At 45.2% G+C, this 23,531-nt stretch overlaps 1 protein-coding gene across 1 annotated transcript in view; it reads left to right on the top strand.

The window, feature by feature from the left end:
* Positions 1 to 17,337: 17,337 nt before the first annotated feature.
* TCTE1 (t-complex-associated-testis-expressed 1) overlaps positions 17,338 to 23,531 on the top strand; it is a 12,163-nt gene continuing 5,969 nt past the window's right edge. Inside the window, 7 exon segments of the mRNA XM_038396475.2 lie at positions 17,338 to 17,609; positions 20,626 to 21,012; positions 21,015 to 21,193; positions 22,697 to 22,733; positions 22,736 to 22,849; positions 22,852 to 23,051; positions 23,053 to 23,145. Coding sequence (XP_038252403.1) covers positions 17,426 to 17,609; positions 20,626 to 21,012; positions 21,015 to 21,193; positions 22,697 to 22,733; positions 22,736 to 22,849; positions 22,852 to 23,051; positions 23,053 to 23,145 — 1,194 coding nt within the window. The 5' untranslated portion in view covers positions 17,338 to 17,425.

The following is a 23,531-nucleotide window of genomic DNA, read 5'->3' as shown; positions in this document are numbered from 1 at the left end:
ATGCGTGTTCAGACAGCTAATAAACCCCGTCCGCTTTTACACCGCTGGCTGTGAGTCACTCCAGATTAAGGAAACTGGGGGTGCATGTGCTCCCTTTTGGGTGGTGTAAGTCTCCCTCCAGTGTTCCAGGCCAGGTGACTCGCTGCAAGGAGCTCACGGCAGGATGCTGATGGCTCTGAGGTGGGTCCTCAGGAGGCGGTGAAGCAAAGAGCTTACCCCAGTTAGAGAGTGTTGACACACTGCAGGGTTCTCCTAGGGACCTGTTCCAGACTCGGCGGGGATCTGTGACACACCTCCAAACCAGAGGAAGTGGAATACTGAAAGGACCAGGTACATCAGCAGTTTTTCTCTAAACGGGGGCTTATTAATAGTAACTCTACAGGTGCCCATGAGGTGCTTGGTGCCTGACAGTCCGATAGATGCTGGTCACTGATTTCAGTGGGACACAGCCTCGCCACTCAATGGCTGAAACGTTGCCCAGGTTCCCTGCCCCAAGGAGTTTCCAACTGAAATGAGCGAAGAGACACTGAGCCAGGGGTGCTGGTCAGAAAAGGCCAACGTTCACACCAAATAAGCTCACTGGGTCATCAGTCTCTAGCTCTCACATCAGGTTACAGCCATTTTGTTGGGTTAACTGAAAAATCAGCATGGTTGTTAGTCATTATTCCCACGTATTTGGCACAGTGGTGTGGGGGAAAGGAGGGAGGAGGGTTGGAGAGAGAGTCTCAAAGAGGGGTGGAGGGAGGGGAAGGGAGGCCATTCTTGTGGTGGAAGACAGAATTCACCAGCGTGGTGTGAAGAGAAGTGGAAACTGATGACGTGCAGGGCAGTGGCTGGGGACGAAAGACACTGAGGCAGGGGCAGAGCGGAGGCAGCCTTGCAAGGATTAGACATCTAGAGCTTTCCAACCAGATGGAAATGGGCAGCAAACACCTAGATGAGATTCCTCCAGTGCAGATGACATAGGACATTAAAGGCGTATATCTCCCCTGCTTTTTTATCAGCCTTTATAGTAGAGGTGTGCCAAGGTCATGGGTGGTGGTCCCACGGGGGCAATGTAGTGGCTGGAACACTTTCTGGCTGTTTGTGGCTGGGCAGAGTGGCCCACAGAAGGCTATTCAAACTCTGCATAATCTACGAGCAGACCAGGATATGAGGTGGCCTCACGTTGGACCAGAATGCTAGGAGGGTGCAAAGGGGTGCTTGAAGCTATCTGTTCCCTGGGCTGAGCCTCCTGGAAGGTGTGGCTCAGAGTTTTAACCCCTAATGGATAATGAGACTATCCAGAGGTTAGGCTAAAATATATACGGCTAGAAACCCTCCTGCTTCAGGGTATGCATTAACCTCTAACAGATGGAAGTAGGAACCCTATGGAAAGGTAATTTTTAATTGCCTACTACAAGGATTCATGCACCTCCCCTAAAGCAACTGGTGCCCAGCCACTCTCAGAGACAGGCTACTGGGCTAGATGAAGTGTGGGCCCAACCTTTCCCAGCAGTGGGACAGGGATACTGAACTAGATGTGCCTTTGCTCTGATGTGGTGTGGTGTGGTAGGGCACCAGGCTCCAGGGATCACTGGGCAGATCTGGTGGGCAATTCCTATTTTTGTGTCTTTCCAATTTTCTAGAGCTTTAAAGGAACTAGGTCTTAGAGTCCTCAGCTCCTTGTGGTCTTATTTGCTTTTACCCCCAACTGCTCCTGTGCCACATTTTAAAGGCCAGGGTGACAACATTTGCAGCCTTCCAGCTGGCAAGCACTGCCTCCCTCAGTGAACTGAGCAGCTGTGGGCAGGTTCTGTAAGATGTCCAGTGAGATAAGCCCCTGCCAAGGCATGCTGAGCATGGCTCCCCCAGAGCAATCACAGGCAGCAGATGGGCTGATTTCAGTGTTAGCGTCTCTCTTCATTGGCAGGGGCGGGGGGGGGGGGGGCAAGGAATGGAACCAAATCCAATCTAATTAAGGGTAATTACCATTCATCCCAGCAAACTGCAGGAGACAGAACTCACTTTCTCCCAGTCTATTAATAGCTGTCAGCAGACCCAGGGATCCTGCTGGGAGCAGAAATCATGGTAGGAGATGAACTCAGAGACATGTTGCTCTGCTCTCTGATGTTCCTTTCAGCATCATCTTTGAACAGGGAATTATTGCCCCCTTCCAGGATGCAGGAGTTTCTTTAACAGCCCTTTTGAGAGAGGGGATTCCACTGCCCCAGGGGTGCAGAAGACAGGTAGTTTTTTAACTCAACACTTTCAATATGAATCTCATGTGTTAGAAGCTAGGGGTTGTGTCAAAGCCTGACCCAAGTCACCTGCTGAATTTTCTGATTCATTGTTGTGGCTGACAACTCCACTCCTCAGGACTCAGGGAACTTTTTATGACCAGGGGAAGCTCATCTGTACAGGAGACAGAGCTCTCCTGGGGATTGGTCCTAGACAGTGGAACAAACTCCCCCAGAAGCTAAGGGCCAACACAACCTCTGTTATTTCCGCTTCAAGTGCAAGGGGCACTGCTTCAACCTGCCTTCTCCAGAGCAACACAGAGCAATGTGTACATGCAGAGAACCCATAACAAACCTCTCCATGGCACACCCAATTCTGCCCCAGGGGAGAGGACGAATGAGAGAATGGAGTCACCCATGATGGATGTTGGTCATGTCACTTAATGCACTGTTGGAAGGCGCTCAGATATCACGGTGATGAGCCGGGGGTAAGATTTTGTAGACTAGACTAGAACCACATCCTCATCCAACTGGTGATTTAAAGTCATCACAGAATGACACGTTCAGTGTGCCCTGGGCCTAGAACACCAAGGGGGACTGAGGAGCAGTAGCAGAGCAGGGTTGGAGAATGTTTTGCATGGACTCTATGCTCTGTCTGTCTCTGGCAACTACGATCAGTCTCCTGCTTTTGTGGGCATAAGACCCAACCCAATGTATTAGTGATATTCCAGGTCACATGTGCCCTGCTGGATCATTTTTATCAGTGCAACCCCACAGCGGGGTCACCAAAATCAATTCAAGGCTAACTGCCGTTGGAGTGGGATGTTGCCTGTTGCTGAGCAAAGCAGCCTGTATAGGAGACCCACAGAGGCAGCTGAGCCACCTCCTCTGCCTGAGCATTCCTTTCTCCTAATTTGTTACTAATTGATGCCTGCCGCTAGTGAGTCACAGGGAAAGCCTGTCTGGGAGTTTCCTGCCTGTGTTAAATGGATTTCAGCTACTCCTGTGTTCTGTGCTGCAAGGGGTGAGGATTCTGCTGCATTAATGGTGGGATCTCCAGATTTGGCAACCCAAAACTCTGGGACATCAAAGGCTGTTTTGGCATCTTGTCAGGACCCCAGCCCTGTACCCGCATCTTCCTTGATAGGCGAGCAGGAACTCAGCTATAGAAGCATGCAGCTGAAGAGCTTTGTGCTTTCCCTGAACTAAGAGAAGAGGGTGGATGGAGAGTGCAGGAGGGTGCTTCAGGAGAGCCCGTGAATCTCCTTTTCCCCACCTCCCCCATTTTTGGCAAGGGCAGAGGAGACTTTAAATCTGGGTAATGGGGTTGGATTCCTCATTTTCCACCCAACTGACTGCCCCACAGTGCTGTGCCAATCTGCCACTACATCCAGCACTGATGGAAGCAAACATTAGCTGGATAATCACCAATTAAATAGCTAACAATGATATTTCATTCATTCATTAGGTTTCAGAGTCAACATCTAATTGAGATGAATGAGCCAGTTCACCTCTCTCTGCAAACTCAGTCAGGACATCACTACATCCTTTACATTGGTTTTCAATTTTAGAAGTGATTTCAGCAGCCATAAGGGATAGAGGCCTTTTTTAAAAAATGAAAATTCAGATGCTGTAGCACAATTATGCAGTCTGCTCAGAAAGAGGGCAATTAAGTGCCATTTATGCAGCTGCATAATCTCATTCTATATGGAGCGCTGCCTATAGTCTATTCCCTAGGACTTTGTCCAATCTAGTTTAAAATGTCATGAGTGATGGGGCTTCAATCCTTCTCTTGAGAGACTATTCTTGCATTTAACAGAGCTCAGCTGTTTTCCAGATGTTTAGTCTAACCATCTCTATTCCTAATTTCATCCCATGACTCCTAGTTATATGTGTTGGGCCCCTGACATTCTTGGAGTTCATACCCTTCAGATATTTAGTCTTCTGCAATGTTTGGAATTTTTAAAGAATCAATACACTTCATCCCATAACTAGTTCATATCTTCCAGATGCCAGTCGACAGACACATGGCTTGTTGCCATAGCAGACCTATATCTAGTTCAGTGCTTCTCAACTTTTCCCACCCCACAACCCCATGTTACAACAAAACAAATGTGGGAAGCACACTCCCATCTAGTCATACAGAAAGGGAGGATGGTTACAACCCCCAGCTGGAGAACCCATGTCAGTTTCATTCTTGTATTCCTTCTACAGAAATCAGTCCTTCCAATGCCCAAAATGAAGAAGGCATATTGCGTTATTATGCATTGCCTCCTTTTTCTACAGTCTTATTTCTGACTGCTACTTATGCTGCTTTTTTGCTTAAAGGGGAGGCTGTCAAAGAAATTAATCCCAAAATGTGACCTTCTGTATCTTCCAATTGCTCTGCTTTGGTGGGCAATGTCTTGTGGCATCTGCAGATCCATCTCGCTTTTTAAATCCATTACTGTGTCAGGCAGCAATTAAACAAAAAAAAGTCTAGTTGCTAATTGTTGTCTAACCAAGGAATCATCAGTGTCACCTGATGATAAGATTTATTCCCAGTGATGTTGAGAAGATTAATTGGTTGGTGGACCAAATCCTGATGTTTTTCTAAAATATAGGCACTAGTTCAAACAGGAATTAATTCAGGGAAGCCTTATGGATAATACAGGAGTTATACAGGAGATCAGGCTAGTTTATTACAGTGAGTCTTTCTGGCCCTCTAATCTATAAACCCTTACTTACATGAGTAATCCCACTGAACTCTATGCATCTGATTCTCACATTGGTGTAAATCAGAAGCAACTCCACTGAAGTCATGTAAATTAGAGGAGAATCTATCCAAGTTTATATGCTGCCCTCTTCTTTGTAGTATCTGAGCTATTAATGGTCCAGTGGAAGTGATCACATGCATAAGGGTTGTAGGACTGGGACCACTGTAAAGTGCTCTGAAGATAGAAATCAGTAGAGGCAAGATTCTTGAACTCTTACTCAAATTGAGCAGTAACTTGTAACCAGGTAACCCCATTGTTTTCAGTGGAAATATGTGTGGTGAGAAAGTGTGACAGAATCTGGCCATATATAAACATTGCATAAATTATTACTCTAAAACTCATGAGTCAGGCCTCAAAACAATGAGATTAGTTTAAAATCATGAGATTTAAAGAGAATACATTTAGGGGGGTCTTTTTCTTTGCCTCGTGGTTCCTGAGCCTTTAGGGTACACTAAGGTCACCTTTTTAGGCTTTTCTCCACAACCATGAGGACAGAAACATTTTTGGTTGTTGTTGTTGTTTTTTAATGAAAGGAGATCAGGCTTTTAGAAAAACACAGCTATCCCTATACTCGCAATTAAATCACAGGAGTTGGCAACGCTTATTATTAGTCATAGTTTCACTGAGTCCAAGGCCAGAAGTGACCATTGTGATCATCACTGTCCTTAGGGGGGTTTTTTTGGGTTTTTTTTGGTTTTTTTTTTTTCCACCAAATGCATCCGATGAAGTGAGCTGTAGCTCATGAAAGCTTATGCTCTAATAAATTTGTTAGTCTCTAAGGTGCCACAAGTACTCCTTTCTTTTTGCGAATACTCTGAAACCTGTCCTTAGGACAGGGACTGTCCATATGTTTGTGTTTTGCTCAGCACTGAGCACATCATTAGCATTTAAAAAGACACCGTCAATCCATCTGCAAATCTTGTTCCTACTGTTTGTACCAGAAAATGCTAAAATGATTAGAATTGAAAGTGATCGGAGAAAGACATTAATTTCTCTCTCAGTACCTTGTGGGTAGTCAGTTTCACTGTTTTGTTAATGGTTCATGCCCTTCCATGGTCCCTGAAATAGGGTGTTAACTAGTAACAGCAGCAGTATTTAAACCAAACAGACCAATTTCTTTGAGCCAGAGTTGAACCACTGCCCTAAGGGCTTCTAGGGGAATTAAGCCTACAGTCCTCCACTCTACCAGCTCAGCAGATAGGTATGTCCACAGAGAGAATGGGCTGGGGGAGTGGATCTGGGCCTGTTTGGCAGTGTCCTCTGACCTGCCTAAACATCAGCAACAGAGCAAATAAATAATAATAATTCATAATAAAAAACTTTAGTTTGTTTCTTAGGAATATTTTTTCGGGACACATCATTTAAAGGGGACTCTATCAGAAAAGATGACTGTTTGGAATTAGCAGTTCCAGAAAATTCAAGTTGACAGTGTACCTTTAACAAATGATAAGTAACCGCAATAACCGAAAGGGTTACAAACCAAACAGTGAAGCCAGAACAAAATCTCTCAGCATAGCAAAGAATTCATCCCTCTGAGTACAGTGTTTGTTAAGCTCTCCAGGGAAAGATCTTTCTGGGATGTCTGGAAAACTGCAGCAGTTACCACAGCTAGCTTTTCGGTTGTCTCAGGTGGGTTCTAGGCCAACATCCTGAGGGGGCTACTGTAGGCCAGTGCCTTGTTGGGGTGAAGGCTCCTTGTTGCACATAAGAACTCAGATCAACATCCCAGGATCCAGATCCTTTCCAGAGACAATTTTCAGAGTAAACTGTCTGGGCTTTACTGGGACCTGAGAGGTGATAGGGGAGGGATTCTTCCAGATCCCACTCCCTCCCACTCCACTTCACTTCACTTCCCTCCCCTCCCCTCCCATCTCCTTCAAGCTCTTGAGGCCTGATTCTCCATTGCCCTGCACCTTGCATAGTCATTTACACCAGTGCAAAGTGCATATCAAACATTACCAAATCCGAACAGCAATGTGTTACACCCACTTTGCCAGATGTAATGAATTTGCGAGGGCCAGGCCAATGGACAATCAGACCTCCAGCATCTAAACATTACCCACAACAGCTCACAGCTGGATGCAGTTCCCTCTGGAGGCCAGCAGTAGTGCTCTGAGAGTCAGCTGTGCATGGGGTGGAAGGGGTCTCTAGACACTTGGGGCTTGTCTGCACTTACAGCACTGCAGCTGCACCGGTGCAGTTGCGCTGCTGTAATGCTTAGTGAAGACACTGCCTATACCAATGGGAGAGCTTCTTCTGCCAGTGTAAGTACTCCACATCCCTCCCCAAGAGGCAGAAGCTAGGTTGACAGAAGTCCTCTGCCAACATAGCACTGTTTACACAAGGAGTTAATGCATCCGATGAAGTGATCTGTAGCTCACGAAAGCTTATGCTCTAATAAATTTGTTAGTCTCTAAGGTGCCACAAGTACTCCTTTTCTTTTTACAAGGAGTTAAGTCAGTATAACTGTGTCACTCTGGGTGTGGTTTTCCACCCGTCTGAGCAACATAGTTATACTGACATAAGTTTGTCCTGTAGACCAGGGCTAAGGCCTGGTCTACACACAGCTTTTACAGAGGTATAGCTCTGTTGATTTGGGATGCAATTTGTTTTACTGCTATTGTTGTACCCATATACCCCTAGCGTGAACACTTATATTAATAGGAGTACTTGTGGCACCTTAGAGACTAACAAATTTATTAGAGCATAAGCTTTCGTGAGCTACAGCTCACTTCATCGGATGCATTTGGTGGAAAAACAGAGGAGAGAGTTTTTTCCACCAAATGCATCCGATGAAGTGAGCTGTAGCTCACGAAAGCTTATGCTCTAATAAATGTGTTAGTCTCTAAGGTGCCACAAGTCCTCCTTTTCTTTTTGCGAATACAGACTAACACGGCTGCTACTCTGAAACTTATATTAATATAAAGCTACCTTATACTAGTGTAGTTTATTCCCTTTCCTGAATGGGCACAGCTACACTGGTTAGGGTTGCCACCTGTCCTGGTTTTCCCAGGATCCTCCCTTTTTTGAGGTAGTTGTCCCGGGAAATCTGCCAAGGAGCTCCGCAGGCGCTGCCAGCTGGCCAGTGCATGGGGTCAGGATCAGCCAGATCTCTCATATTTTTGTACCTCGGACAACCTATTACCACCGTGAGCACCTTTACACGGGCCACACTGGGGGGCTGCATTGCTCTGGCTGTCTCGGGACAGCGTAACCTGCCTAAGCCCCGCAACTCGTGTGTGTAGCCGAGGCTTGAGCCAGGGCTTGTGCCGCCGGGGCGGCCGATTGCTGCAAGTGTTGGGGCGCGGGGGGGGGGGTGACCCCTCCGCCTGCGGGGCCGCTGACCAGACCCGTGCATGGCTCTGGGGCGGCTCTGCACGGGCGGGGGCCAGGGCACGCGAGCCCCCAAACTCTGGGCCTGCCCCGCCCGCGGCACTGCGGGGCCGCCTCGCTTCCGGCCTCGGAATCCCCTCCCCCCCCTCCGGCCCCGCCCATGACAACGGGCCGGTTCCCCAGCAACCGCGGCCGGCTCCGGCCTGCCAGGCCAGCGCCGCCCGAAGCGGCGCCCCCCCCCCCCCGCCCCGGGAGACGGTGAGAGGCTGGGGGCGGAGGAGCGAGCCCCCCCCGCCCCCCGCGCACACGGGGGCGGAGGAGCGAGCCCCCCCCGCGCACACGGGGGCGGAGGAGCGAGCCCCCCCCCCGCGCACACGGGGGCTGGCTGGGGCGGAAGAGCAGCAGCAGGTTTCCCGCGCTCGGGTGACGTCCCTGCCCAGGAGCTCGAGTTGGTCAGGGAATGGGGGGGCCCTAGAGCTGGGGGCAGAAGGCTCCACCCTGCAGTGAATTCCTAGAAATCCCACGTGGGTCTGGAGGGGAGCCAGGGCTGGTGGCGGCTGCCCCCCTCCCCCTCAGCCAGCTGAACAATTCCTCACAGAGCAAATGTAGGGAGTTTCTTCCCTACGCGGGTTATACCCACTTAGGGAAATACAGGGGCTTTGTGCTGTCAGCTCCTTGGACAGGGACTGCCTGTATTTGTCTGGAGCACGCGGCCAAATGCTCAGAAGTAATAACCCCACAGAGCCTGCTAATTCAGCAACTCAATACTTGTCCTTTAAAACCCCCACATCCCAACTTTCAGTGGGTGTTTAACAGAAGAGGCCATGCTGTAGTGAGGTCTATTACTAAGACTTCATTTCTTTTACAAAATAGACCACAGTCAGTATGCTAGCACGCTGTGGCATATTACTCTTATTAATCAGTACTAAATTATGCTCGTCAAAAGACCTGATAAAGCATATTATGTGATGCTTTAAGTATGATTTCTTTAAATTGTGTTTGGTTGCCTACTCTTTAATTTGCAACATTTGGTAATCACACATGGGCCTGTCATTGGTACAAATTAGTGAGGTTCTGTTGCAAGTTGGGACTCCAATACCATGGAGATGGCTCAGTGTAAGAACTTGGGGAGAATGTTTTTTTAAAATACTTGATTTGAAAATCATTTCTGCCTTTGCTTACTTCCCAAAATCTGCATTGAGGCCCTTAGTTTCTTTTTTCCTCTGCTGGAGCTGATCACATCACTCACTCCTAAAATAGCATTTTTCAGCTTCTGGTGCTAGTAATGCTATCTGCAGTTATAGGAGAAACAGAACTGTGAGGGCTTGAAGTCAGATCTTGGCAGATAGAAAGCCCTTCAGTTCACCTTTAAGGACCCTGACATTTACAATATAGAAAGGAATGCCAGAAAGTCATTAGTGAGGAGAAAGGATATGTTCTGGTTGTTAAAGCAAAGGCCTGGGAATTTAGAAATAAGTTCTATTCGTAGTATTGTCATGGGCTTCCTGTATGAGCCAGGCAAGTCACTTCCCCTCTCTGTACCCCATTACCTCCAACTGTAAAATCTGGAAATTATTTTGCCTACCTCAATGGGAGATTAAATTAACTGATTGTTAAGTACATTGAGATCCTTGGATGGAAGGAGCTAAAGAAGGGCAAAGTATTGTTTTAATTAATTATTAAAATTAAGTGACCAATTAATTTTTATTGGGAGTCTAGAGAACAGCTTGATGGAGAGGAAAGAGGATAAGTCATTGCTAGTTCAGGACATTGCTAGAGCTAGATTTGACTTGGTTGAGCAAGTTCTGATGTTTTTGGAAGTGGCTGGATATTCTCCTTGCCTCTCTGTTGACTCCATATATCTGTGTATTCCCATCTTGGATGTCACCTTTCTCACAATTACTGCCACATAAAGTGCCCCTTCAAGGGTTGACAAGACAGTGCCCGCCACTGCTGACTGGCAAGTGTTGTCACCAGGTGGTGGTGAATTCCCAAGCATCTACCTTTCTTGAGGTGTTACTTCATAAACACAATGACTTCCATCACTGAGGAGTGTCTGATATGTTGGTGATGACTCAGGGCACCTTAAGTAAAAGGAGACATAGAAGATAATTTTGTCTCTGGCATAGTTTGTTGTACTGTTCATGTAAATAACCATGTTAGCAAATGGATGGCAAAGCTAATTCTGCCAGATCTGAACTTGACAGCTGTTTTCCAACATGACTGTAGCTAGCACACTTTCCTTGTCCAGTATATAGGGGCGTGCATGTGAATGTATAAAAAATTGAGAGCCATGATATACACAGGTTTCAGAGTAGCAGCCGTGTTAGTCTGTATTCGCAAAAAGAAAAGGAGTACCGGTGGCACCTTAGAGACTAACAAATTTATTAGAGCATAAGCGATGAAGTGAGCTGTAGCTCACGAAAGCTTATGCTCTAATAAATTTGTTAGTCTCTAAGGTGCCACCGGTACTCCTTTTCTTTTTATGATATACACATTACACCATAGAAGTCAACTACATAGTTGCTTAATACAAATATAACATACATTGGCAAAAATGGCTCCCATAATTCACCACTGGTGGAGCTTCACTGGTGGTAGCAGTGGTGAGAATGCTAGACAGAGCTCAGGTGTATTTTCTACTGGCATCCAGTCCTGCTCAGAGCAGATCTAGATATTGTGATAGTAAAAACACCTGCAGCTTAGCCAGTATTTCCACAATGCTAGAGCAATGATGAGCAAACTCCCTAAAATTCTGGGTAGACAGGACCTAGATGTGGGTGCAACTCTGTTGGGCTGTAATTGCTTGAAATAGTTTCAGATACATTTTTGAGCTCTAGTGCTGACAGGGGCTTTATGTTTAATCCATTTCTTGGACTGGCTTATCGCTGTCAGGGGGCCCTGTGAAGTCAATGGGATTCTTTAAATTGACTTCAGAGGCACTGGATCAGGCACAAAAGCCAGAAACCTTTCTCTTTGAGCAGACTTCCTTATTTCTTACTTCATGCCTTGAAGAAGCTAGAATGATAGCAGTCTAACCTGGAATCATTGGGTGGAATTATTTACCACCAGAGGAAATAGGCCTTTTTTAGTAGTTTTATGCAGAAAGGCAAATTGCCTTAATCTGTGCATAAGTAAAATAGATTGGGAATTTACTACATGTCCAGTTTCATTGCATATCATTTAATAAAACCTTTGTATTGTAGGTGATTTAAGTGTAGAGTAGGTGGAAAGGAGCATGCATTACTTTTATTGACTATTCTTGGCTTATTCATAATGTTCTGATGGGACCTACCCTCCATTAACTTATCTAATTCTTTTTTGAACGCAGTTATATTTTTGGCTTTCACAACGTCCCCTGGCAATGAGTTCCACAGACTAACTGTGCGTTGTGTGAAGAAGTACTGCCTATTAATTTTAATTGGGCGACCCCTAGTTCTTATGTTATGTGAAGGGATAAATAACACTTCCTTATTTACTTTCTCCACACCATTGATAATTTTATAGACCTCGATCATATCCCCCTTCAGTGATCTCTTTTCTAAGATGAACAGTCCCAGTGTTTTTAATTTCTCCTCCTATGGAAGCTGTTCCATATCCCTAATCATATTGTTGCCCTTCTTTGAACTTTTTCCAATTCTAGTATATCTTTTTTAGCATGAGGTGACCAGAACTGCATGCAGTATTCAAGCTGTGGGTGTATCATGGATATATACAGTGTCACGATATTTTCTGTCTTATAATCTATCCCTTTCCTAATGGTTTCAAATGTTCGGTTAGATTTTTGACAGCCATTGCACATTGAGCAGGTGTTTTCAGAGAACTAACCACAATGACTCCAAGATCTCTTTCTTAAGTGGTAACAGCTAATTTTAGACCCATTCATTTTATGTGCATGGTTGGGATTATGTTTTCCAATGTGCATTACTTTCACTTTATCAACACTGAATTTCATCTGCCATTTTGTTGCCCAATCGCCCAGTTTTGAGAGATCCCTTTGTAACTTCTTCACTGTCCGCTTTGGTCTTAACTATCTTAATTTTGTATCATCTGCAAACTTTGCCACCTCACTGTTTACCCCCTTTTCCTGATCATTTCTCAATATGTTGAACAGCACTGGTATCAGTACAGATCCTTGGGGAACCCTGCTATTTACCTCTGTCCACTGTGAAAATTGACCGTTTATTCCTACTCTTTGTTTCCTGTCTTTACTATAGTTTCAACCAATTTGCCTGGTACTGAAGTTATGCTTACTAGCCTGTAATTGCCAGGATCATCTCTGGAGCCTTTTTTAAAAATCAGTGTTACATTAGTTATCCATCAGTCATCCACTACAGAGGCTGATTTATGCAATAGGTTATATATCGCAGTTCGGAGTTCCGCAATTTCATATTTGAGCTCCTTCAGAACTCTTGGGTGAATAGCATCTGGTCCTGGAGACATATTATTCTTATACATTTGTTCCAAAACCTCCTTTACTGACACCTCAATCTAGGGCAGTTCCTCTGATTTGTCATCTAAAAAGAATGGCTCAAGTGTGGGAATCTCCCTCACATCCTCTGCGGTGAAGAAGTTGTAATTTGCTTTTTAGTATCCATCCATCCATCCATCCATCCATCCATCCATCCAATGTTTAAATATATGTGACGCAAACTCAGCTGCTGGAATTTGTTTGCCACATCAGCTATAGTTTTCTGTCTCGGATTCCTAAAGCCAAGATATAGGGGTACATCAGCCCAAATCAGTGAAAGAAGCCATTTCACGAAGGGATTTGTGCCTGGACTGGAAGCATCCCAGAAAACCATGCCATTGAACAGGAGCAGGGGATATGACTACCTTGCCAAAGGTTGTGTGAATTGATTCAGTGTGATCAATGACTCAGCATCAGACTTGGCACTCTACAACATCTTGGAGACTTTGAGTTGATTCAGACACCTTTGTGGAATAATTATCATCCCATAACAACCTCGCTCCTGCTATATTCATGTGCACGCTGAAGGCTAACTAGGAACAATGGAGAACTGGAAACAGAGAGAAACATATTTTGTATAGAACCAATGATAGAAACATAGGGGTCCAGTCTAATGGCTGTATGATTACTGCTGTGCAGCATCACATGGGGGATTTGTCTAGATTAGGAAAAGAGACTGAGGTTAGGTTATTTAGATAACATGTGTTACCTAACCCCGAGCTAACCTTAATCTCTTTTCCTAATGGAGACTGACCCAAGATCTATTTAATTCACATCACCACTAAGATCAAAGCAGAACATAGCATCCTGGGGCATAGTTTCCACAGCCCTCAACTCTGTTAAATCTGAGGGCACTTATGTACTGCATTTGGCCCAGAGGCAGCAGAAGCTACTTTGAATGGGGGGAGAGGGGGGAGGTGCTTCTGCATGGGGAGTGGGAAGAATCAGAGGCAACAGGGAGAGGTCAGGGTGGCAGCAGGGAATACTTGGAGTGTGAGAGATAGGATGGGGTGTAGTACTGACTTCCTCCTCAGCACCACAGCAGCTGCCTCAGCTCCTCTGCCCCGCAGGCATGCACACAGTTTACAGGGAATGACTCGCAGGGGTGGAAACATAGATTAGGCATATTTCCACTGTGTGGGCGCTAACCGCCTGCCATTCCACCGCCCCTGCTTTGGCCTACAGGCTGCAGTTTGGTCACTCTTGGCTGATTATTATTTAGTTACTTACCTTGCTTTACAAAACCAAATAAGACAGGCTTCAGAGTAGCAGCCATGTTAGTCTGTATCCGCAAAAAGAAAAGGAGTACTTGTGGCACCTTAGAGACTAGCACATTTATTTGAGCATAAGCTTTCATGAGCTACAGCTCACTTCATCAGATGCATTCAGGGGAAAACAGTGTTCCTGTCGCAGGGAGTTTGCAGTCTAAGCTAAGGGAGGTGCTGTAGCATTGGGAGGACAAGGGTGAAAACAATTTGGTCATGTGGTCACATGGGAGAATGGTGCTAGTATGTTGGGGATGGTGTAGTTTGTTTTTTAAATATCTGTAAGACTCTAGGTTACAGACTTCACAGATTACAATGATCTATTTATTGATTAGTGCAGGATTCATATTACCTAATGAGGGATTTAGGAATTATACCTTTCCCCATTTCATTGCCCTGGAAATGGAATATGCAATGTGGCTTTGTTTAGTTGGTCTCTAAAATCATTCCACGTAGTCACTGTGCCATTAGTAAATTGACACTAAAACCATTTTCTGGGACATTATCATGAAGAAACTCTAGGCCATCTATGCTGTGCTTCAATTTCTAAGTGCCAGCCTTTCTGGGACTGCTCCAGGAATGTAAGGAAAGCTGTCAGTAGCCACAGGAAACTGCAACTGGCTTGGGAAGTGTAGAAGCACCTGACACATTTAAGAAAGCAGTAGGTAGAGAAAGGTCACTTGTCCCAATAGTGTGTCCTCTTTAATATGATAGCAATGCCACCTGAGTTCTTCAGTTCCTAAAGCCAGATTTTCAGGTGGTGTAAATCCATTGCAGACAATGGAGCTACACTGATTTATGCCAGCTGAGAATCTGACCCCTTCTCTTTTCCCCCACACTTCTGGTTAGCTGTCTCTGAACACCCTGAGAAACTTCCTTTCTGTATTCAGAGCTCGTTGAAGAAATAATTCTGTTTCACCTCTACTTACTCTTAATTTCTGAATATTCTGGTTGCCTCCCCCCGTTTCCCCTCACTCCCTTTTGGTGAGGTTTCCCTTCCTCCTGGGTGTATGTCCCTCCTCCTTTCAGCCTTTTCACTGCCACTTCCATAGACATCCCCATGCTAATTCCCCCACCATACCAGGAAACCTGACCTCCCCACCATCTTAGGCTGCCCTCTGTCTTCTCTCCTCCTCTGTAAACTGGCCATCAACAAGCTTAGACTTGAAATTAGACAAAGGTTTCTACCCATCAGATGGGTTGCAGTTCTGGAACAGCCTTCCTAGGGGAACAACAGTGGCAAAAAACCTATCTGGCTTCAAGACTCAGCTTGATAAGTTTATGAAGGGGATGGTATATTGGGACTGCCTACAATGGTGTGTAGTCCATCAGCGACTGCCATTAGCAAAAATCCCCACAACTGGAGATGGGACACTAGATAGGGAGAGCTCTGAGTTACTACAGAGAATTCTTTCCCAAGTATTCGCCTGGGTCTTGCCCACATTCTCAGGGTCTGATTGCCTTTTTAGAGGTGGAGAAGGAATTTTTACCCAGGTCAGATTAGCAGAGACCCTGGGGGTTTTCGCCTTCCTCTGCAGCGTGGGGCACATGTCACTTTCAGGTTTAAACTAATGTAAACGGTGAATCTTCTGTAACTTGAAGTCTTTAAACCATGATTTGAAGACTTCAGTAACTCAGAAGTTAGGGGTCCATTTCAGGAGTGCAATGTGCAGGAGGTCAGATTAGATAATCACAAGGCTCCCTTCTGATCTTCAAGTCTATGAGTCTAAAGCCCAGTATCTATCTACCATAACCTTATCCCTCATCGTCGATTCCCCACCAGCATATTAGCAGGTCACTGTCCTATAGAACCTGCTGTGTGCTGTGAATACATATGAAGAAGCTTTTGTTGACAGTCTCTGCAATACAACACAAATAATTTCTCTTTGTTTCTCTAGTTCTTCTTAGCATTTCATAGAGCTCCTCTCTTCCTTCTTAGCAGGTTGTTTTATAATAATGTCCACAGACAGTTTGGGGAATCAGGGGACTGTCAAAACCTACTACAAAGGTTTCAAAGAAACAGGGACTAGTACTGGCTGAGCCAGCACATATCAGTGCTGTAAAGGAAGATGGAGCAGTCTCACAAAGGGGAAAGAAATAATGAGCTTGATCTGTTTAGCAGCATCTGCTTCTCTATCTTTAAGGGAAAATGATTCATGGGATCAAAGCGAGGCTCAGCAGAGAGGTGTGGGGAGGGACATTGTGGCGTACAATTCTACATGGCTGCAGGCTTCTTTGTAGGATATTATTGGAGGGTCTTTTTGGATGAACATCTTGTCATGGTCTAGTGCTCGATTCTAGAGTAGCCTTAAGTTCCATGTCAAACTGGGCTCCAAAGTGTAAATAAAGATCTGGACCTATCTCTCAGCTCCTTATTAGAAGGTATGTCACTCGTCTCAGACCCCCACAAATCTAAATCGTCCATTAGTATAAATTACTGCCATTGGCAATGCTGAATCAGGAAAGGGAGACAGGAGTATCTATCTTAGAGAAATGAAGCTACCTTGTTTCCTAGTCTTTTCTTTGTCATGTCTCTCACCGGGAGTTTCTGCATTACTCCTACAAGTTGTTGTCACGCACATGGGTCCATGAAGGCTAAGAGCTATGGGGGGATAGGGAAAAGGAAACTGGCAAATTTGACCCTCAAAAGGAAAAAAAAGAGAGTGTTGGTCTTTAGAGACATAGTGGGTAGAGGAGGGGACTGGCAGTCTATTCTGTTCCAGTTCCATTTGATGGATGGGATAACAGGCCCAGAAAAACTGACATTGGCTGCAGGTGTAGCAGGATGAGGTCAGCTAGGTCCACAGGCTCTCCTTTACCTCCTCATTGTTAATGTGGGGCCTATCTGCCCCATCACACTGACTCCTCTCACAGGGTGTTGAAGCTCCAGTTAACAAATGTTGTAAAGAGCACTGAAATCCTCGGATCGAAGGCAATGGGGAAGGGCAGTGAAAAAAATTGCAGATATAAATTAATACAGTTGCAATGAGCTTCAACCTCTAAAGCGTTAATAGCTCTTTATAGCAATACCATTGTATTATTTATTATGTTTATTACACAATGTTCCCAATGTGCTAGGTGCTGTATAAACATAAGAGCAATAGAAAGTCCCTGAAGAGCGTACAATCTAAAATAGACAAGACAGACAAAGGGTAGCAGAAAAGGGTATCCAAAGTGTGCAGAGTGATGTCATGGGAGTGCCAACATTTTGTTGTTGTTGTTGTTTTTATTAGTACCAGTGAGAGGCTCCAATTATTGGCCCTTTCTTAAACTTCTTTTTTTCCCCGGGAACCATGGCTGGAAATGTGCTGGTGATACTGTCCTGATGCAGACTTTCCTTCTGTTTCATCTACGGGGCTAGAGTCAGACTAGCAAGTGAAGATGCAGGTGCCAGTTTCTGGAGACATGAATGTGGCCTCTCCCTCATTGAAAACATCAGTGGTGAACCCTGCAGCCAACCCCCGACGCATGCGACGGATCATTGCTGAGGATCCTGAGTGGTCCCTGGCCGTTGTTCCACACCTCAGTGAGCTCTGCCTCCAGCACATCGTCAGCAACTTTGAAAGTAAGCCATGATCCCTTCCCCACAGCAGTCATGCGGACTGCATTGTTCTACCTTAGGTTGTGAAGCCGGCTCACACTGTGCTCTCCATCCTGCTGAGTGTCAAAGAAAAGGAAAGAGTGGGGGGCAGAGGAAAAAATCTCTCCTGCTGCTCAGTAGCTAGACGTGTCTATGTCACTCCATTGGTTTCCATTGAGTTACATGGGCGATGAATTTGGCCCACTGGGACTACTATGCAGAATGGGAAGCTGCCCTGAATTCAGCCCATCACATCTGTCGGGCTGTTCTTCAGTTTCCCTCCATGCCCGGCTTGGACTCACTATATCAGTTTTTACCTTGACCACTGAAGTCAGATTTCTCTGCTCTTTGTCATCTCACACATTACAGTACCATCCAGGGGCCTGGTCAGGATGGGTCCCATTGTGCTGGGTGCTGTACAGACAAGTAGAACTATTCCCTGCCCCAGGTGAAGAATACAAGTAATGTATGAAGGGTATGGGAGTGGGATATAAACTTATGATTTCACTAACATTTCCACAGCAATTAGCTGTGATGTAACAACCCAAGAATGGTGACATCCTCAGGTGGAGAGTGTGCATCTGGACCAGATGAATTGCTAAGAAATAGCAAGACTGCTTGTCTCGCATGCTGCCAGGTCAGGGTTCAGAGTTTGGGCCCTAAGCTGCCTGGGTCTGGGAGCCCAGTGAGGCTGGAAAAGGAGTAACTTCCTTGGATCCTCAGTGATTGTGACGGGTTGGGTCACAGAAACCCCCTTGGGGCTGCAACCTGATGTGCTGAGACTGCCTCTGAGCCCATTTTCCCTGGCAACTTGGGACTTCAGTTCCCTGTCTTGTTGAGTCAGACACGTCAACCTGCTACAAACACAGACCCAGGTCTGAACTACGTCCCCCACAAGCTGCAGACTTAACTGAAAACAGCTTAAGTGTTCCTGTCTCTAACACCCAGCTATCCAGTTCCCAATGGGAGCCAAACCCCAAATTAATTCATTTTACTCTGTATAAAGCTTATACAGGGTAAACTCATAAATTGTTCGCCCTTTATAACACTGATAGAGAGATATGCACAGCTGTTTGCTCCCCCAGGTATTAATTACTTGCTCTGGGTTAATTAATAAGTAAAAAGTAATTTTATTAAATATAAAAAGTAGAGGGTGGTTCCAATAATAACAGACAGAACAAAGTAAATTACCAAGCAAAATAAATCAAAAACACGCAAGTCGAAGCCTAATACAGTAGGAAACTAAATGCAAGTAAATCTCACCCTCAGAGAGTTCCAATAAGCTTCTTTCATGGACTAGAGTCCTTCCTAGTCTGGGTCCAGCAATCACTCACACCCCCATAGTTATGATTCTTTGTTCCAGTTTCCTTCAGGCATCTCTCTGGAGTGGAAAGGCTATCTTTTGAGCCAGCTGAAGACAAACTGGAGGGGTTTCCAGGGCCTTTTATATTCTCTGTCGTGGGCAGAAACCCCTTTGTTCTCCTGTGCAAAATCACAACAACAAGATGAAGTCTGTAGCCACCTGGGCAAGTCACATGTCTATGGATGATTCCGCTTTTTGCAGGCTGATGCCATTGTTTACATGTTAGGTTGAACGTTCCCAAGAAAGCTAAGATGTGGATTGGCATCTCTCAAAGTCCATTGATAATTAAGTGTTTCTTGATGGGGCACTTACTGAGAATAGTCCTTTCTCAGGAAGCTGACCAAATGCTTCATTGAGGCTACTTAGAATCAAACAAGTACATAGCCAATATTCATAACTTCAGATACAAAAATGATAAACACATACAGACAGCATAATCATAACCAGCAAACTACAACCTTTCCATAGACATCCTACTTGGCCTTCTCTGTCCAAGAACTGGTGCAACCATAGGACCCTGGTTGCAACAATGATCTATACTGTCACAGTTTATGTCAATAACTTCACAGTGATGCTCCCTGCCCGACTCAGAAAAGTGGCACTGAAGGCCTCAGAAAGGGTTGGACTAAGAGAGGGTCACTGCAATGTAAGGATGTTAGTGTGTGGGAGGAAATGGAGGGAATATTGGAAGAAGTCTCCAAGCAAAGCCACAGCGCTCTTCTTATGTAGATATCTTTAGTAGAGAGACTGCCAAGAAGAGAGAGAAAGTAGGAACCCAGCTTTGCTTCTCAGAATAAAATTTTCCATGTGCAGACAGGTCTCTCTGTTTCTAGTCTCTATGATTCCATCATGGTGATGATAATTAATAAAAATCAGGTATATAGTGCTGTAAGTGTATATGGCACTCTACAGAAATTCCCTGTCCCCAGAGAGCTTCCAGTGTCAGTGAGATGAGATGAGAGATAGGACAGAGGTTCAAGGCAGAGAGTTGAAGAGAGATTACTGGAGGAGAAGGGAACATTTTTCTGAATAAGGTAGGTTTGAAGGAGGAGATAGAGAGAGTGCTTGGTGGGCAAAAAGTGGATAACTTTTAGTAGAATATACAAAGGTGCAAAGCCAAGAGAAGTTTTATAAAGAACGTCTAAAGAGCCCAGATCCAAAATTTTCTCCTTTTAAAGGTTATAATCCTATGGGGACGTTCTCTAAACAATGAGCCAAATTCTGCTGTCACATATACTGGTGTAAATCCAGAGCAACTCCATTCACATTAGTGATGTTATTCTGGATTTACCTTGGTGTACTAGAGCAGAATTTTCCATTAAATATCTATTTAGACAACAAGAAGTCCACCAGCTAAAAATAAAAATACAAATCACTATCCACAGTTTATGTAGGACCGACAATATTTTTGTGGTGTGGTACTATGGGAGTAGCAGAAGGGAGCGCAAATTAACAGATGCTATTCCCAAACAGCATATAAAATCAATGATTGCCAAATGGTAAAAAACTTATGTCAATAGGTCTGGGTTAGAATATTACTCACCATGATATTTCTAGGGGGACTGGATAGTGAACATACCCCCCTCAGATTCAGAATGCTTTTGGGGAGTAACCTTGCCTCTTCATTATTCCCTACAGAGAATCCTGTCGTGGACTATCTCCTGCCAGAGCACCAAAGGAAGGTGCTGGACAGGATTTCCACAGGCCTGCCCCTCACAGTGACCGCCAATCTGATCAGCGATGAAGGCTACTGGAAGAGGTGCTGTACTGAGCGCTGGGCAGTGTGTGATGTCTCCCACTACGGGGGCAGCTGGAAGCGGATGTTCTTTGAACGCCACCTGGAGAACATCCTGAAGTACTTCATCCCTAACACAACTGACCCCAGTCAAGTCCTGGAGGTCATCCCACTCTGCAAGGAGTATGTGAGGAAGCTGGAAATCAATCAGTTCCTCCCACCAGTGAAGCTGGATCAGAATAAAGAGGAGGATGACTTTTCCGATTCTGGGAGTGATGTTGGGGTTGATGAATCTGCATGCATCACTATGACCTAGGAGTGCTCACTGCTGCCCTCTCTCACCTAGAAGAGCTGCATCTGACGTATGGTGTGAAAGACTGTGGCATGAACTTTGAGTGGAGCCTCTTTGACTTCACCTATCAGGACTGTTGCTCTCTGGCCAATGCTTTCAAGAAGTGCCACACCTTGAAAGTAACTTGCCCAAACTGATTTTTTAACATTTATATTTTAAAGGATAAGCTAAAACAGGGACAGAATATCCTTGCAAAGAGCCAAGAGACCAGTTTTACCTGCTGCTCACCATTAGTCTGCCCAGTCCAGTGGATGGCTTCCAAATGTTTGACTCAAATAATTTGACCATCTTAGGCAAATTTTCTAATTTGGTGCCTAAGTATATCATAGGATTCAATTCACTGTAACATGTAGGGGCCAAAGCCAAATCACAAAAACTGGTAGAGTATTTGAAATGCATTTGATGCCACACAATGGGAAACATTAAGAGCGGGTATAAGCAAGTCTGTATTTGTTGAAATTGATAGGGCTGCCTGCACCAGGTTTGAATTTGGCCAAGTGAATGGAAAGTCAAGATGTGGAGCATCCTTTCCCCCTCAAGCCAGGCTGTCTGCTAGCTAAGGGCAGGGCCTTCCCCCTTTGCAGTGCCTATCTAACTTCATGTTTGAAATGAGACTAATTTGGTGGTCTGTAATTTAATATCCTGCTAGGTGCTGTTTGTTATCATGTGTTGTGTGATGAGGTTCAGTAAGGCCTGTGTCTGACTAACGTGAGCAACCCCCCTCCCCACATATAAAATGTGTTCTCTGTAGATCAGGAGGGAAGGAGCAGTCCTGTTGCACCTTCCTGCACAATCCTGGATGGGGATAAGTAAAGGGAGCCAGTTCTCTGTTAGGCCAGTCTCTTAACTTTCACGAGCAAATACATTCAATATGTTACTTAAAGATGAAAATGTGACAGGATGTCACACAGCAGCACAGACACCCCAAAACACTGTGGGGAGATGTTAGAACTCTCAGCATGGAGGATGCTTCTCTCTGGACAATAGTGTAATCCTCAACTCCGTGGTTATTCCAGTACAGAGATTCTGCCCCACAAAATCATAGACATGTAGGGCTGGGAGGAACCTCTAGAGGTCAAGTCCCAGTCCTCTGTGCTGAGGCAGGACCAAGTAAACTTAAGCCATCCCTGACAGGTGTTTGTCCAACCTGTTCTGAAAAACCTCCAATGATGGGGATTCCACAGCCTCCCTGGGAACCCTATTCTAGAGTTAACTAATTCTGGAGTTTAACTAATTGACACATCACAATTCAGAGAAAAGGCAGAATAATCTGACCCCTTACTCTCTGGATGGATTGACAGGTTCTGCAATTGCCTTCCACCATTAGGTGAAATGAGCTCTTATATGGCCACAGAGATCCCATTGTGGGGCCCTTTTGCAACTGCCCCCACTAGGAACCTTGCAATCATGTACCTGTTATATTTCAGTTAGAGGTCAAACAGTAACTGTTAAATTTGAAGTTAAGATGGATTTGGCATTGCTCTCTAGAGAGGTTAGGTGCCCAATTCCCTTTGACTTCAGTTGAATTTGGGCACCTAACTCATTTAGGCTTTTTGAAAATCCCTCCCAAAATGATAGTAGTTGCTTGTACCAACAAGCGGAACCATATTTTTCTCCCACAGGTCTTCAAGCTGTGCCGGAGCAAAGTGGATGACGAAAGAGCCGGGTGCTGATACGTAATCTGTTAGATCACCCATGTTTGGTGGAGCTGGACTTGTCCCACAATCTTATCAGTGACCGGGGAGCACGAGCCATTGGCAAACTGATCAACCACAGCAGCTAGAAATTCTCAACCTGTGTAATAACCGGATCAGGGCCCCAGGAGCCCAGGCTATTGCTCATGCCCTAGCCAAGAATTCTACGCTGACCTCTCTGAACCTGCGCATCAATTGCATTGAGGATGAGGGTGGCCAGGCAATAGGCCATGCCCTGCTGACTAATGCCACCTTGACATCTATCCATCTGGGAGGCAACGAGTTTGTCAGAGCCGACAGCTACGCTTTTCTCCCAGGTCCTTGCTCAGAACACAGCTCTGACTAGCATCAACCTTGCATGCAACCACATAGGGCTGGTAAGCAGGCTTTCCTGCCTAAAAGAGAAATTGCTTCAGTCTACTGCCACTACAGCAGCTATGCAGTCCACTTAAGCATCTATCTGGATGATTTTACATAAAGCAGATGCAGAGCTTCTTTGGTCTGCGAACTGCTGCCCTTCACAAAGAGCCAAATTTATCTCCATCTCACACACCGCCAAGGTGATCTTGCTTTGATTATTATAAATTATGGCAGCAGAGAAGCTGAGGTTACAGCAAATATCACTTAAAAAAGGAATCCCACATTGTTTCACACTCCCTGCACTCTTTATACATAATGAGACCCTCAAGTTGAACCTTGTATTTTGTGAATTTGGCCTTAGGAAATTGAGAGGTTTGTTCCCAAGTTAAAGAGAGGCACAGGA

Source organism: Dermochelys coriacea, chromosome 3 (assembly GCF_009764565.3).
Source record: "Dermochelys coriacea isolate rDerCor1 chromosome 3, rDerCor1.pri.v4, whole genome shotgun sequence".
Classification (NCBI taxonomy): Eukaryota; Metazoa; Chordata; order Testudines; family Dermochelyidae; genus Dermochelys; species Dermochelys coriacea.
The sequence above is the reverse complement of the archived record's forward strand: the minus strand, read 5'-3'. Positions and strand labels throughout refer to the sequence as shown.